This window comes from Leptidea sinapis, chromosome 2, assembly GCF_905404315.1.
Source record: "Leptidea sinapis chromosome 2, ilLepSina1.1, whole genome shotgun sequence".
In the NCBI taxonomy this organism is placed as follows: Eukaryota; Metazoa; Arthropoda; class Insecta; order Lepidoptera; family Pieridae; genus Leptidea; species Leptidea sinapis.
The window spans coordinates 15,499,537-15,516,326 of record NC_066266.1 but is presented as its reverse complement, the minus strand read 5'-3'; the positions used below and the strand labels follow the sequence as shown (position 1 = coordinate 15,516,326).

Below are 16,790 nucleotides of genomic sequence, written 5' to 3'. Positions count from 1 at the left end.
GTGTTGATCGTAGACGGGTAAAAATTTGAAGTTGTATGTATTTTTAATGCTGAATCATAATAAAATAAAAATAAAAAATTCTAAAAAATGAATAAAAGATATTTAGGGATCCCCTTATCATTTAAGGGTATGAAAAATAGATGTTGGCCGAATCTCAGACCTACCCGATATGCACACAAAATTTCATACAAATCGGTTAAGCCGTTTCGGAGAAGTTTGGTAAGAAACACCGGGACACGAGAATTTTAAATATGGAAAGATATATCTAGGCTTACATGTAGTAGACCTTTAGTTTTTGAAGCCAACACCACCCTAATATTGCCCGTTTGAAATTTCCCGAGTAATCTTTAAAACGATGGAAAGGTTTTGTGCAGCCTTAAACCGTCTGAGCTTTACTCAGACTGAGAGTACTCCACTGCTATGCTACGTTAGGGCTTGGACTTTGAAAGCTGACACCCAGAATCGAAGCTTTTGAGATGTGTTTTTTTATATATAAGAGGAGGCAAACGGGCAAGAGGCTCACGGGATGGGAGTGGTGGGGCAATCACTCATGGACATCCGCAACAACAGGTGTCAGGAGATGCGCTGCCGGCCGTTTAGGTATATTCTTTTCTTGAAGGTCCCTAAGTCGTATCAAAATGTTACCACAGAATACTCCGTATCAGCTGGACACAGAAAGTTTTAAACGTGCGAGTACTTCAGATCGTCTTTAGAACCCGGGAGTCCCCGGAACTGCGACTGTCTTGAGACACGAGAGATACCCACTGTTCCAACTTATAATGATGGGCAAAGTAGAGGGCAAACAAAGCGCTAGAAGAAGAAATAGGTCCTGGTTGCGTAACATCAGGGACGATGGACGAAGATCGCCAGCCTAGAAAGCGTAAATATAATATATACATAATGTTTTATGCCTTTGAGGTCGGTACTGGGTCTCTGCCTTCCTAGGAAGGTACCTCATCCAGATGAGGGTTATTAAAGAGAAAATATTATAAATAAAGCGCTATCTCTGAAGCATCTATGAGGAAAATTCGACAATATTACATTGGTGCACAGATTGCCCGACAGAGAGGTGGCATTGTAATTTTTTATACTTGATACGAAATCGCAAAACATTGACACAAATTGTGTAGTTTTTGAGAATGTTTTACTTTTGTGAAATAAGTATAAATTTAAAAAAGTTTCATTAATATTTGGTGTCAAATTAACATTAAATTTAAATGGAATAACAATATTAAATACTTTATTTTATTACAAAATTTTTGTCCAGCGAAGTTATGGCTTAGTTTTAATTTTAGAATTTTGTTAAAAATACTTAATTTTATGACACTAGTTTGAATCTGATACAATACGAAAACATGTTTGGTCAATCCCCTTTTGTAATAATAATATACCCCATTTTTGTACAAGACTTCCGATTGCTCTGAATATTTCATTGGTTAGGAAACTTCATCAATAAGCTAGCTAAGCTTCAAAATGTAGCTATAGACGTTATGATTTCCTACTTGTACAGGGTGGGCCAGAAAGGAGTACGAATTTATAAACCGCACTACTCGTGACAGGCACGCGGGACCGGGACGCGGGTACTGGTATTAGTAGCTTTGTTTTCGGAAATGTAGTCGCGATGGAGCTATTCAACGTTGAACAGCGTGCGTTCTGTCTAAAGGTATATGACAAAAATGGCGAGTCATGCGTTATTACGCGGCGTCTATTTCATTTTAAATTTAGGTTACATGATGTAAATCACCCTGAGCTTCCCGGGGCTTAAAAAGAATATTATATGGGACTCCCCGTCCCAGGCCCTAGGGTGTCGTAAGAGGCGACTGAGGGCTTTTTAGAAGTGGGAGAGTCACGCTGCCGTCTTATGAAGTCAGCACAATCGGGCCAGACTCGTCCGGGTTAATTACCACACTCACACAGAATACCGACGTGAAGTAGCGGCCTAGTGCCGCTAATGTTTCTCATAGGTTAGTGTCGAGGATTGGAGGAGGTTTCCTTACGGAGACGCATATATCTCGACCTAGCGATAAGTCATATTTACCCCGGGTACTAAATTGAGCATAATTTTTTGCCTCATGCCGGGGTATGTGTGTACGTTAGGGAGGGGGTCACCTGGTGTTAAGTGATCACCGCCACCCACATTCACTTGCTACACCAGAGGAATCACAGGAGCGTAGCCGGCCTTTAAGGAAGGTGTATGCGCTTTTTTTTAAGGGACCCGTGTCTTATCGCCCCCGAAAACACCACACAAGGAAGCTCAGTCAACAGCTTTGTAGGACGTGGAAGAAAGCTCCTTGAAAAGCGCACAGTAGAGGACCGCCACACATCCAGATGGTAGGGATTATATCCTTTTTTGTAGCGTGTCGTGCGAAGGTGAAATTCGGCGCCAGGAATCAGATGAAACTGCTCTTCGGAACACTCCCCGTGATAAATGCGATAGAAGACGCACAATGAAGCGACGTCTTCACGCAACACCAAGTGATCCAGCCGTTCACAGAGCACTGGGTTCCCGACACTTCCGAGCTGATAGTGAAGTGCGCCAGCCCAGAGATGATAGCAATACTTCAAATATCGGCCATATTGCCTGCGCTTTGTAGAGCGCGAATGTGGGGCGGCTTGAAGTATTACCGTGATCTATTTATGAAGCCCAGCTTCTTCGAAGCCAATTTAGCTTCGCCCTTAAGATGACCAAGGAATTTGTAATCGCTCGAGACCCAGTATTCCGATTCCGGGAAGTGTTGTCGAAGACCAGTGAAACGCGGTAAACGCGCAAACTTGAATCTTCTGGGGGTTAAATTGGGCAAGGTGTAATTTACCCCATTCCGCGACCTTCTCGATAGAAGATACAAGTTATTTACGGATACTCTGTACGTTTTACTGATTATTTTGTCACCCTCAGCCTAGTTTCTGTTGGTAAAAGTACCAACTGTTCTCTAAATCTTATGTTTAATTCCTCCAACAGTGTATCTTACTTACAGAAAATGTTTCCAGCAAACATCACGAGAAAACACTTTTTAAATTATATATCAGATGAAAGGGCTACGAAAAACACTCGCAAGATCATTGAACTGTGCTGTGATGTCATCCTCAGAATATTGACACTATTAATATTTTAAGATTCCAACTAAATCTTGTTTACTATAGTGTTTAGGCCTAGTGCCTTATTTTTTTGTATAAGAAAACAAAATATATATTGACATGACAGTTGTAATAATTGATATAAAGTTTAACTGAATTCCTAATTTATTTCCATCATTATTATCAATCCAACCTCGGTAAGCTGACACCCTGGTGTAAATGGTGGTTTTGTCAAAATTCTTTCCACTCACAATTCCCACTAGAAGATCTTTACCAGGCTTTTCTTTCGGGTCTGACGTTTCTTTACATGCCAAAGGGCCACCAGAGTCACCTTTAGCAACGTCGGTGAACGACGAATCTGAACATATAAAGGAACGCATATTCATCTCCCATAGCCTTGAACAAAGCATTTGAGGGATGATATTTATTGGAGCTATAAGTAATATTTGAGATACTACATTTCTTGGTCCGTGACCTGGCTGGCCGAAACCAGCCGATACACATAAGCCGAAGTAATCTTTTTCTTTACTTGCGGGTGTCACAAAGTCCACGTTTCGTAAAAACTTCCACGCCTCGTCAACGAAGACAATGGCAATGTCATGATCTGGGAAGTAGAAATTCTGATGTAATATTACTGTTTTTATTTTCCTCCATTGATTTATGATATTTGTGTCTGTTTCACCAGAGTGCGTCATCTCGTTGCGGAGGGTACCTGCTACTACACGCAATTTCTCGGAATGTTTAGCGTAGTAGAACCCTTTTCCTTCGAAGCAATGCGCTGCTGTCAACACCCTGAGTTCGTCAATGATGCTCCCGCCACACAAGTTCCTCCAAGTGATTCGGCCTGGGCTGAAGCTGTGGACAGGCTGCTTTATTGACACCAGGTAAGGTATCTGTCCCTTAATAGCAGGCTTCCCGTTCACTATGGTTGGCTTTACGCGAAATTTTGAATACTTCAGCGTTGTGATGACTCTACGATCGCTTTCACAGTTCATTTGAGAGAAACATGTAAGAAAAAAAATAATATACCGAAACATTTCTTGTTTCTTAAAATCATACTAAATTTGTCCTATAATTTTATAACAAAATATCCATATCAAAGAGAATTTAAACACTACGTTCACATATTATTACTATCTTTAGAATGTAAATCAATATGACAGAAGCCTGAGTAGACATTCAACCAAAATAGGTACATTTTGATGTGTTTGAGTTCAAAATTCTCTATAAAACCTTCTTAGTCTTCTCTGTATTTTATAGCAATTTTTATTTATACAGTTGCAGGTATATTCTCAAAGCCGTGATATTACAATTTCACTAGTGTTATTATAATTAAACAGTAGGTTATCAATGGACTTCATTTTTTTTACAATTTTACGGCCTGGTTTTAGTGACCTTGTAATGTCACGGGTACTACACTAAGTATAGCGATATTGAAAGGCATATTGTGACATTTTTATTGCTAGTTAGTTTATAAGGCCGTCTCTGATTGGTTTGTTTCTGTCTGTATATTTAATGCCATAAAAATAGTTTCTTTTCTACATTCACAATGATCACATGAATAGATACCTACATGAAAGAAAAACTATCACTACGAAGTAGTGTATCCAGAATACTGGCAGCATTTCAGCGTTAGATAGCTAGACTGACCCGTTGACCAGCTGATAGTTGATAGCTGCCAGCACTTGGGTTTCCAGTAAGTTTATTACGACGCATATAGCTAGCTAGTACTTTGTATATTATTCTCGCTTGTGGGCCCAACGGACCTAGTGTCTCAATACCAAACGGTACAAAGATGTAAATCTCACCGAGACGGATATATTTGAGTCGTTTTGTTTTCGGCAGTCGAAACACAAGTAGCGTCCGGCATCAAACGACCTTCGCCGAGCTCAAGCCATTAGGATTACTACATCAGAACGCTTGCCATCGCGACGAGCAACATAGCATATTAAGAGCGGCAAATTCCCAGCGGATGGCTTCACTGTTACTGTCAATCTGATGGCGTGACGACACAATTCTAGATGGTAGTTTTTGACGTTGAATTAGAGATTTAAAATACTATTTGAATGAAAATAAATGAATTTGAATTTGATAGCCCTTGACGTCCTAAACTGTACACGTTGCCAGACTTTTTGTCATAGACAAGTTTCAAAATTAAACTGTTGGTGGACCCCTGCAGCTGAAGTTTACTGTATTCCCAAAACTCGATAAAAAAAGTGAAGAAAGATGTCACTACAGAAGTTTTCGTTGCGGTTGAGTTTTTTCGTCAATGTAGCGCATGACGCATTACAGCTGGCCGCAGAGTAGGCATGAAGTTGAATTATTTAACTTCAAGTACATCTTTTAAATCATGTTAGCCGAATGGTCTAAGGCGCTTTGGTTTCCCGCAGGGAGCGTTGTTTTGAATCTCACACCTGACAAAGGTTTTTTAATTATTTATTCTTACTGTCAGCTTACCTAGCTTTATTTAAACTGTTTATAACTGTTTAATCCCAACACCATGAGGTAAGTTTTGTTAAAACGACCTCTTAGCTGTTTCAGAGATGTTTATATAATTTGTATTTATGTATGTCTAATTTTTAATCATGGGCTTCCCATCTATGGGAAAGCGTCAGTGACGCAATAGTTTAACCATTGACTCTCAGCATGGAGCCCCCGGTTTGATCCTCTTCCTCGACGTAACAATGTGTAACGGTTTTCTAATTCATATGTACCTATTGAAAGACCGACAATCTCTTGTGATTCCTCTGGTGTTACAAAGGAGGACTGCGGTGATAACTTACCACCAGGTGACCATTAAGTACACTCGTTTCACCTCTTTAAAAAAAAAGAAGGCTAATTCGGGGCTACATATTTCTCTTACATCAATAAATGTTTGTGTAAAAGTGTATGAGAATGTGTATGTAAGTGTAGATATGCAGAAAGGGTTTGAAATAATAGAAAATAAATAAAATATTATCATTTATTTTATAAATCATTATTATAAAAGATAAACACATTATTGTTCTTTCATATACTTTAACAATAACATTAATTCCATTTAATTGTTTATTCAGTTAGGTCGTGTTACCTCTCACTGTGGAAGCAAGCAACTGATAATTGTATTCAATAGGCTATTCGTCGATTATTTAAAATATTTTCTAAAATAATTGTAAACATTTGACAGGCAACTGGTATTACCAATTCCTGAAAATATTTTTTTATTTTTTTTTAAATTTAAATGATAAATAGTCGCGCCAAAAAGGGGGCCGCCATGATCGAGACATCTTAATAACTTAATAAAGAAATATAAAATGAGCAGTACAATCCTTATTGTTTTTTTTTACATAATTTATACCTCTAGACTCTAGATAGTCTTTTGCACTTACACAACCGATAACAACAGGCCAGAAATATTAGTTTAGTGTGCGTGACAAGCTACGTCTTACACTCGCGATTTGTGTTAGTATCCTTGAATATCTCAAAAATGAGGTTAGTACGAAGGTCAATTTTTTCGATGATTTCACAGCTGTCATAGACTATCTGGACGTATAAATTATCCAAGGATTTTTCCAAAAATAAAAACGTTGTCTCATAGTCCATATTATCGTTATTGTGTTGCTAAAAACAAATTGTTTCTGCTATAGTGACGTCACAAAATGGTGATCGGCGTTATCGGTCACGTGACATACAGATAATAAAACTATGATTTTAATTTTGAAAATATAAAATATTATTTTCATGTATCACTAACAAATTACTATTAAATTCGTATTTTTTATGGTACAAAATGTATAAATAACATACTTTGATAATTTAATTTTAATAGATGAAACTGACATAATAATAGTATCATAATTGTTACAAAACATTTTTTATATTAAAAATAGTATTAAAGCGGCTGGATGCATTATATACTGCTGCTATCAGCGTCAAAATGACAAATACCAAATGATGATAGTGTATACATAAGTAATAGAGGTACTGACCTCTGGACTGCAAACATATAGTGGAGCAAATAGATAATTTAAACGTCTAAATAGAGCCTCTTGCACGACAACAGGCCAGGTTTAATACTTTCATGTGCATAACATAGTGCGTATTAGTGTGCGTTGTTCAAAATAGAAGCTATCAGTTCACCGCTATATTTTTCAACGAGCTTTACGTGTGGCGAATAATTGGATACGCCAGGATAACATACGAGTAGTTTATTAAGTGGTCTATTTGTCACGTGACATGACTCATGTGGTTGAGTTCAAGTCATTTCAATATAGGCGATACGACTTGGAAATAATGAATGTATATTGCAACACACTACAGATACGAACAATTTGCCAGGTTGATTAATGATATATTTCGAAATGTGTTTAATGAAATAATGCCTACAGATAAATATTTTATTAATTAAAGAGTACCAATCAAAATAGGATGACTAAAATGGTCTCGTATAAATAAATATCTTTATAATCTCAAAAATGCTGATAATGTTTTGAAGTGAAAACTTCTTTTCGCGCACTGCACACCCAACTTATCTTAGCTGATCCGTCACCTAGTGTACCCGACCGAGAAAGATAGTAGTTGCTCTTTGCTGTTGTCAAGTAACAAACATTTAAAAGTGATCATTACGGAGTTTCCAAATGAAAACGGCCTTAGTGCTATAAATTGAGGGTATTTTAACAATTCTATATAATTACAATAATCAGTTGGTTAAATATTTTATCAACGCTGTGGTTGTACATATTTAGAACATTTTAATACTTTCAACAAGCTATATTCTCTATAATATTATAAAGTGCACAACACTAAGTACTAACTACATACATGTCATTAAATTCTAAAATAAGCTTTTCACAAAAGTCATATTTTTATCTTACCTACGTTAGGGAAGGGAACGACCCTACCCACGACGCGACCACAAGCAATGGCATTAAGAATGCATGACGAATTCTGACACAACATATATTTTTTCACATACAATTCAACTGTGCTGATGAATTATTAGACACCAAATTATGTTGACACTCTTTACTACAATTTATGATACATAATGACACAGTCATAATGTAGCAGAAAATAAAATTTATGCTAAGAAAATATTTAAGTCAGTCATTTAAAAACCAATAAAATTGCTTATTACCTAACAACACTCTGTCGTAATTAGCAAACACAATCCTCATAGTGAACGGATGTTTACAGTAAAAATAGTTAAAGTGACTTTTGATGAAGAAAGTAAGATAGAATACAGGGTCATTGATCAAAGTGCATTCAATAAATTCAATAATTAACAGAAGTTACAGAGTCGGTAAATAAAACATTTGTCATAGTATAATAATATATGACAGATTATATATTTATTATTAAAATTACCAACTTAATAAACATGTTTTTAACATTACAAAACACAACTAGACTCCGAAACGCCTATTCAAAGGTTGTAAGAAAATGTCCGAGGGGCGTTGTATATACGTATACATAAACTTCTACGGATAGTAGTTTATTTCATGGTATTAATGTTTAAGTCTATTGAATTACGCTCATTAGAAGTAGTAACACTACATTACGCTCACCACATTTGAACATACGTTAAAATAAATATTTTTACGCAAAATGATTGAAAACATTAAGTTAGTTACACATTTTTTTAATTTAAAGGAGCGCTTACCTGACATGCGACACTCCATCCTTTTTAAGTTTGGATATGCTGTTATTTGGAGAGATTTTCACTAAACACTTTATTGCGTGGGTTGGTATTCAAAGCGCGGTCGAAACACAATTGAATAAAAACTCTACCTAATAGAGGCGTCCGCATTTTTGCTTCAGACATTTTTTGAGCGCGATTGTGAGTCTAGTAGTTTATTGTACATCAATGGTTTTTAATAACAATATAAAATGTCACTAGATTATTGTTAGGCATATGACATTAAAAACCAATCGTATTATATATATCGCAGGTATATTGCCATATCAATATTATAATTTAACGCTAGATTATCGACTATATTTCTCACAATTTAACGACCTGGTTTTAGTGACATTGTAATGTCACGGGTACACTATATCACTATCTATACCTGCAACATATATAGAATACGATAACGTAAGTTAACTTTCATGTCACACAACTATCAATGATTTATAACAACACTACAGTGGCCGCCAGTGGAATATAAATGTCGTCTATATAATGATCAGTGCTCTATACTATTTCAATAATTTATAAAAATTATCAGCACTCATTTATCATCAAGTATCTCGTACACTTAATAAAAAAGGCGATAGTCATTACACATTGAAACATCCGTGTATTCTTCAATTACTTTTAGTTGAATTAAGTAATACATATTAATATATATGATCAAATATGTACTAGATTATTAGATACAATACTCCTTCCTTGCTATAATGCTCGAGAATACAAAATTATCGATATGTCAAAAATATTTTAATAAAACTCAACCTTTTTACTGTCCGTTAAGATTTAGATTCAAGTTTGAGTGATTGAGACGGGTGGGATCGGTCTTCCTTGTGAGGCCAATGATATATAGATCAAGTAATCATTTTTACACACGGTAAAAATTAAACTTACATGTTATTGAAAAAATAGCAATCCTACTGAAACGTTACTGCAAAGGGATTTAAATAAAAAAGACCAGGGGTGCTCAAACGGTCGATCGGGATCGACAGGTAGATCGCGAGTGCTTTTTGAGTCGATCTCGAGAAAAAAATCCGGTACAATAAACTAAAATCGGTAATTACGTACCACCTTATGAAAAGTATGCTCAGGACATGCAGTGTCACGCTTCAACATCCAAAGTCACTATTTAGTTAATAGTGTTAAGCTTAGAACTTTAGAACGCGTTTGTTTTGTAAGAACCAATAAACTCGCAATTTTGAATAATAATTATGAGTTTTTTCATTGACATTTAGGAGCAGACCTACACTTACCATGACTAATAAAATTTATATTTTGCGCAAAACTAATATCTATGTCATCGTGACACTCTACCTAGACGACAATCCTTCATCACACATACTTGAAGCCTATCAGAGCCGATCGATCGTAGTCTAACAATTTTGAGATAGATCGCCAGCAGTTCAAGCTTGAGCACCCCTGGAATAGACTAACAATAACTTGGCCCCTTAGCTAAAGCTACGGGCTAACCCTTGAACCACGCAGCGGTCAAGTGACCTCTACTAACAAAGTGACGTTTCAGAAAATGCAGATGATAAGCGACAATAATGTTCACTGTAACATTACCTATCACTGTTTATGTAATAAAAATAAATATTAAAACACAATATGTTTTTGTGTATAACGCTACCGAATCATGAGAGTTGCTATACAACACGATTATCATAGTCGGATATATACAGGTATATAAAGTATTATATATGTCAAAAGCAGTAGCTTTTGACAGGAAGCGATGTGATTGGAAAAAGCCCGGTGAGTTTTTTGCGCCCTTTCTTCTAAGGTCTGAGACATAATATTTCGATAGTGTTTTTGATGTTAAATAATTGATTTTAAATTCTATACATAATAAAATATTTAAAATTGATCGCGTCATAAACTTAAACTTAATAGAATAAGGCAACACATTATGTCTCTATTTCTCTTACCTTTATTTATAGTACATATTCGATATGATTATAATTAATTTACAATTACTTTCAAATCGAAAGCGATCGTCCGGAAAATAAATTATGGAGGTCACGAGCCTCAGCAATGAGGAAAACGACACAAGGAGGAATTAATTAACAATGTACATGTTGTGTGCAGGTGGAATGTGCAGCAGTCTACTTATCCTGGAGCTGGACGTAGTTCGCCGGGAACAGGCCGTACTGTCCCTTGCACAGCCCCTGCCACCAGCCCTCGTCGATCTGAAACCGCACACCACATGTCTTTTTGTGTAATATTGTATGTCGAGATTAATTTGGTATCGTAGCGTGATGAGTCGCTAATAATTAAGGTGTTTACTTATCTTACTGTCTTAAAATACATTAATTGATAATAAATATGAATTATTTCATTGAATTTATAAATAAAGGTGTTTCAGGAACTGCCGCACTTCGCCGAACTGTTTAATTAAATAATATATTGTATGAGGCCCGATGAGTTTCTAGCGCCTTCTTTTTCTCAGTATTTCTTTTCAAACGATGTTCTATGTGACCTGAAAATCCTATTTTAGCAAAAATATTTAAATCCGAATTGAACACAGCAGACAGTATAAGTATTGTGTGGTATGTGGCATGCTATGAACTATGGTATGGCTACGCACAAACTGCCCGTGACAGCCGGATCACGTGGCTGTCCTAAGAATACGTCATCAGTTGCGATGACTGTTCTCAAACTATTTATATATGTGAGCGACACGACAGTAGCGGTGTAATGGCAAGCTGTCAGTATGACACTTGTCAATACGATGTCTTGGCACTGTGTGTTATATTGAATACCCGAGCAAAATGTGTTTTTTTTATTTTAATAAAGCAATTATGAACTAATAATTCAATAAATTAATTAAATTATATAATTAGAATGATGAATCAAATGAATTACTTCTAATTATAGTAAAGCTAGTTATTAATTTATTTTATTTTAATTAACTCAATGAGAAGGTTCCTAAGTTTTGTAAAAAGAACAATTAATGGTAACACTAATCGTGAAATGGTTTTAGGCCATCAAGGCAAGAGAATACCAGGAGGAGTATATTATTGTACTCATAAATATATACTCAATATAACTATTTGATAAGCACGTGAATACTATTATAAAGAGAGCATCGAAGGCGTTAGGTGTCAGTTCAGTTTTCTTTAAGCCATTAACATTATGTACTGTACATATGGGCGGAGCCGCCTAGAATACGGGTCACAAGTATGGAATCCCCAATATAATGTTAACCGTATAGAAAGTATACAAAAAATGTTTGTGAAATTCCTTCAACACCGAGCCGTAGCGTTTTCACATACCTACTTTGACAGGTTTAAAATTTTTTATCTATTACCGCTTCAGCAGAGGCTTCATACAGCAGATTTGGAGTATTTGTGCAGTATAGCGAACAGTAAGTTCGACTGTCCAGAGTTGCTTAGCATGCTTGGACTAGTGGCTTATGCCTTTCGATTTCGAAACCTAGCATTTTGCATACTCCTATGGCGACGTGTATTTATAGTGCAAATAGCTTCATTACTAGATCTTGCAGAAGTTACAACGACTTGGTAGATAAGTAGATCTAGATATATTTTCAACATCTAGCACCAAACTAAAAATAACCTTATCCAATAAGTTCTTCCAGTTTTAATAATTGTAGTTATAAAGCGTAACATTACATCATAACAATAGCTGTATAAGTGGAAACTTTAACGAAGCCATCAATAATTGTAAGTATTTCATAAGTTATATAACGATCTTCGCATAGGTACATGGAACGTTCGAGGGCTTCTTGAAGATGGAAAGCTTCATATTCTGGAACAAGAACTTGAGCGATGCCAACTCACTATCTCACTCACTATTGCAAAGAGAAAGATCGAAAGTCACTGACCACCTCGGTACAGAACAGACATGCCGCATGGAGAGCAGGTATCGGAAACAATGACTCTATCTACTTGTGGATCTCGGCAAAAACATATATTGTGGAGGCGATTGCAGAGTCACAACCGAAAATCGTCTTACCAAAACGACAACATTGGATGACGGAAGAAACCTGGCATTTTGGTTGAAGAGCGCGGAAAACTTAAAGCCAGTGGTGCTAGCATTAGGTTTATAGGCTAGTTTATAGGCTAGCATTTATGAAGCTAAATGCCAAGTCAGCTATCATACAAGCTGCTTGCCGACGTGACCTCAATAACCATCTGAGTAAGATATGTCATGAACTGCAACAGCACTCCGACAAATATCAAACCGAAGATCTGCATGATAAGGTGCGATACATAACACGCCAATTTAAACCTAAGACGTGGGCTGTTGAGGACCCCGCTGGGAATACAGTTACGGAGATAAAGGATATCGTGAATGTGTGGAAGGAATATTGTCAATCACTATTTTCCAACAATTTGGCACTAAGCTTCACATGTTCTCCCCACAACATACTTGACCGTGAACCCGACATCATGCGGGATGAAGTACGAGCAGCAATTATACACCTCAAATGCAATAAAGCCATAGGTTGTGATGAGAGCCAGTCCTCAAAGCGATGGTAGAACCTGATATTTTGTAACCACCTGCTGTAAAATATGGGAGACTGGAATATGGCCTGACGATTGATCAAAATCCATTTTTATTCCACTGCACAAAAAAGACTACTAAAACTTCAGACTCATATCCTTGATATCTCATGCAAGTAAGGTGATGCTCATTACCCATTTAATAGTTCTGTTGAGGAGGTTGTATGAGCACGGTACTGCAGCGGTACGAGTGGATGATACCCTTTCAAGCGAATTGAAGACTGAAGCCGGTGTACGACAAGGATGCATCTTGTCGCCATTACTCTTTAACATCTACACAGAGTATATTATGCGCATTGTCTTGGAAGATTGGAACAAAGGAATATCTGTTGGGGGACGCGTGATAAATAACCTCAGATACGCTGATGATACTACCCTTCTCGCACAGACTAGAGAAGAGATGGAAAATTTTCTAAACCGTCTAGAAAGTACCAGTCTCCAATTCGGACTTACTATTAACCGAGACAAGACGAAGGTGATGATAGTAGACCGGGCAGAACAAATTGGAACCAACGTACTCTATATAGCCAACTGTGAAGTGGTACAGAACTATATTTATTTATTTATATATTTAGAAACAAACAGTCACATACATATTCAGGTTTACAAAGAGAACTGTACTGAGTACTGAATTAGACCTACAGTTTCCTTAAAATTAATATTTTATGACAGTTAAGACTAAAGTACAGCAGAGAAAAATAAATTATACAAAATAAAAATAAAAAGAGGTACCAGTAAAAAAAAATGTTAATAATAAACTAATATTTACTAAATTACTTACTTACTTATTTACTAAATAATAAAAATGTTGTGTTTAAATAGTTATAATCGTTCAAATCTCACTTTTTCTTAGCACAGTTAGAATATTCTTTTTAAAACTGGACAAGGTTTCTTTAAAAATAACTAAATCAGCAAGTTTTCCATTAAGAAGTCGACAGGTCCGTCTTAACTACCTACTGCCTACTTTTTTTAACTACGAACAAGGGTTTACTTCGACAAGTACGCATATTTCTTTTGGGGACTTGAAAACTAAGGGCATGTAGTAATAAAGGAGCAACAATGTGGTTATTTACGATTTTATAAATTCAAATAAAAATTCAAATTCAAATATTTTTATTCAAAATAGGATGTGAAATCACTTATTGAAAGTCAAAAAAACTACCACCCATTCCAAGTGAATGCCTCAGGCCTGAGAAGAATGGGCGCAACAAACTCAGCGGGCTTTTTCTTTCATCAAAAATATGTTTTACAATTAAAGTAACATTGTACAATTAAACTTATTATTTAATAGCCTGAGGGCGGTCGCTCCATTCCCAATCTGTGGTATCATTAAGAAAGTCATTTATGTTATAGTAACCTTTACCACACAAACGTTTTTTAACAATTCTTTTGAATAACGTAATACTTTTGTTTTGAACATTTTCTGGGATCTTATTGTAAAAGCATATACATCGCCCCACAAAAGACTTACTAACTCGACTTAGCCGAGTAGTAGGCATCATCAGTTTGTCTGTTCCTGGTGTTTACATTATGGTTATGACAGTTTCTGGCAAATTCACTTATGTGCCTATGAACGTACATTACATTATCAAGAATATATTGAAAAGCAACAGTCAAGATGTTAATTTCTTTGAGTTTTGCTCTCAATGATTCTCTAGGACCTAGGTTATAAGTGGCGCGAATAGCCCTCTTCTGCAGCACAAATATTGTATTAATATCGGTAGCGTTGCCCCACAGCAATATACCATAGGACATAATACTATGGAAATAACTAAAGTATACTAGTCGCGCCGTATCTATGTCAGTTAATTGTCTAATCTTTTTAACCGCGTATGCTGCAGAACTAAGTCTGTTCGCCAATCCTTCAAAGTAGCATTGCATCAAGAGTTTCGGCGATCACTTAATTTGACAACATTGTGAATATTACATGATTCAGCGTGGCTGGAGTACCTAGAATTACTATTATAATCGAGTGACTTTACAAATTTTTTTCGAGTCTTTCGATTCGGTTGGTATGGATAGTATGGAAAGGATTCCAGACACTACAGGCATACTCGACGTGACTCCGAACGAAACTAGAGGGTGTTTTTTTAACCTAGATAGAACTTTAAATTGTAAAAAGTAACACAAAAAATTAAATTTTGATAAAACATTTTTTTTATTTGTTTCAGTATACTCTGACAAATCATCATGAATAGACTCACGCTTGAACAACGCTACGAAATTATCCAAATTTACTTTGAAAATCAGTCGTCGATTCGCGCAACTTATAGACGACTTCGTCATTTTTATGGCGTACATTATCGTCCATCTGAACAAGCCATTCGTCGAACTGTGGATAGATTTCGTACCACATACTCTCTAGAGGATGCAATAACACCAACACGTCGAAGGAATGTGCGTAGTGAAGAGAATATCGCCGCTGTAAACGAAAGTGTGGAAGAAGATCCAAATTTATCGATTCGTCGTCGGTCGCAGCAATTGGGGCTCTGTCCGTCCACTACGTAGAAAATTTTGCGCAAAGATCTCGGCCTACACCCGTATAAGATCCAGCTGGTGCAGGAATTGAAGCCACGAGACCATTATATGCGTCGTTCTTTCGCCGATTGGGCTCTAGAGCAGTTGGCAACTGACCCGTTGTTTTATCGCAAAATTGTGTTCAGCGATGAGGCGCATTTTTGGCTTAACGGGTTTGTTAATAAGCAAAATTGCCGCATATGGAGTGAGACCAATCCACAAGAGACCATACAGACTCCATTACATCCAGAAAAATGCACCGTTTGGTGCGGTTTTCACGCTGGTGGCATCATCGGACCTTATTTCTTCACAATGAGGCCGGAGCTCGCGTTACGGTCAATGGAGATCGTTACCGCACCATGATCAATGATTTTTTGTTTGAAAATATGGATGACATTGATCCGGAGGAGATGTGGTTTCAACAGGATGGCGCTACGTGCCATACGGCGAACGCAACCATCGACTTATTGAAATCAAAATTTGGCGATAACTTGATTTCGAGAAATTGACCTGTCAATTGGCCTCCAAGGTCGTGCGATTTGACACCTCTCGATTATTTCCTGTGGGGCTACGTGAAGTCACTGGTTTATGCTGATAAACCAGCAACAATTGACGCCTTGGAGGCCAGCATTGTTCGTGTTATTCGTGACATACGGCCAGCAGTGCTCGAAAAAGTGGCCCAAAATTGGACGTCCAGAGTGCGCTTCGTCAAGAACAGCCGCGGTGCCCATATGCCCGAAATCATTTTCAAATGTTAATGTCACGTATTGATCTTTCGAATAAAAAAAAAATTTTGATTACAATTTAATTTTTTGTGTTATTTTTTACAATTTCAAGTTATATCGGGCTTAAAAAACATCCTTTATTATATAAGATTTTATACGTGGAAGGCCTTTTAAATGGCTTTCCAACTCGTAAAATAAAACCTAACTATTTATATGCTTTGCTTAACATTTTATCTGTGTGAGGCAAAAAACTTCGTTTTGAATCCATGATAACTTCTA

The 16,790-nt window shown here is 36.7% G+C and overlaps 2 protein-coding genes across 2 annotated transcripts in view; both read right to left on the bottom strand.

Moving 5' to 3' along the window:
• Window positions 1-3,158: 3,158 nt before the first annotated feature.
• Window positions 3,159-4,210, bottom strand: LOC126973141 (serine protease 55-like). The gene has a single exon (XM_050820293.1). The coding sequence runs from the start codon at window positions 4,110-4,112 to the stop codon at window positions 3,159-3,161; it is 954 nt and encodes a 317-aa protein (XP_050676250.1). The 5' UTR covers window positions 4,113-4,210.
• Window positions 4,211-6,023: 1,813 nt separating this feature from the next.
• The window catches only part of LOC126977085 (src substrate cortactin), a 38,674-nt gene continuing 27,907 nt past the window's right edge, over window positions 6,024-16,790 (bottom strand). The window contains exon 11 of the mRNA XM_050825780.1: window positions 6,024-10,932. Coding sequence (XP_050681737.1) covers window positions 10,849-10,932 — 84 coding nt within the window. The 3' untranslated portion in view covers window positions 6,024-10,848. The remainder of the gene's footprint in view (window positions 10,933-16,790) is intronic.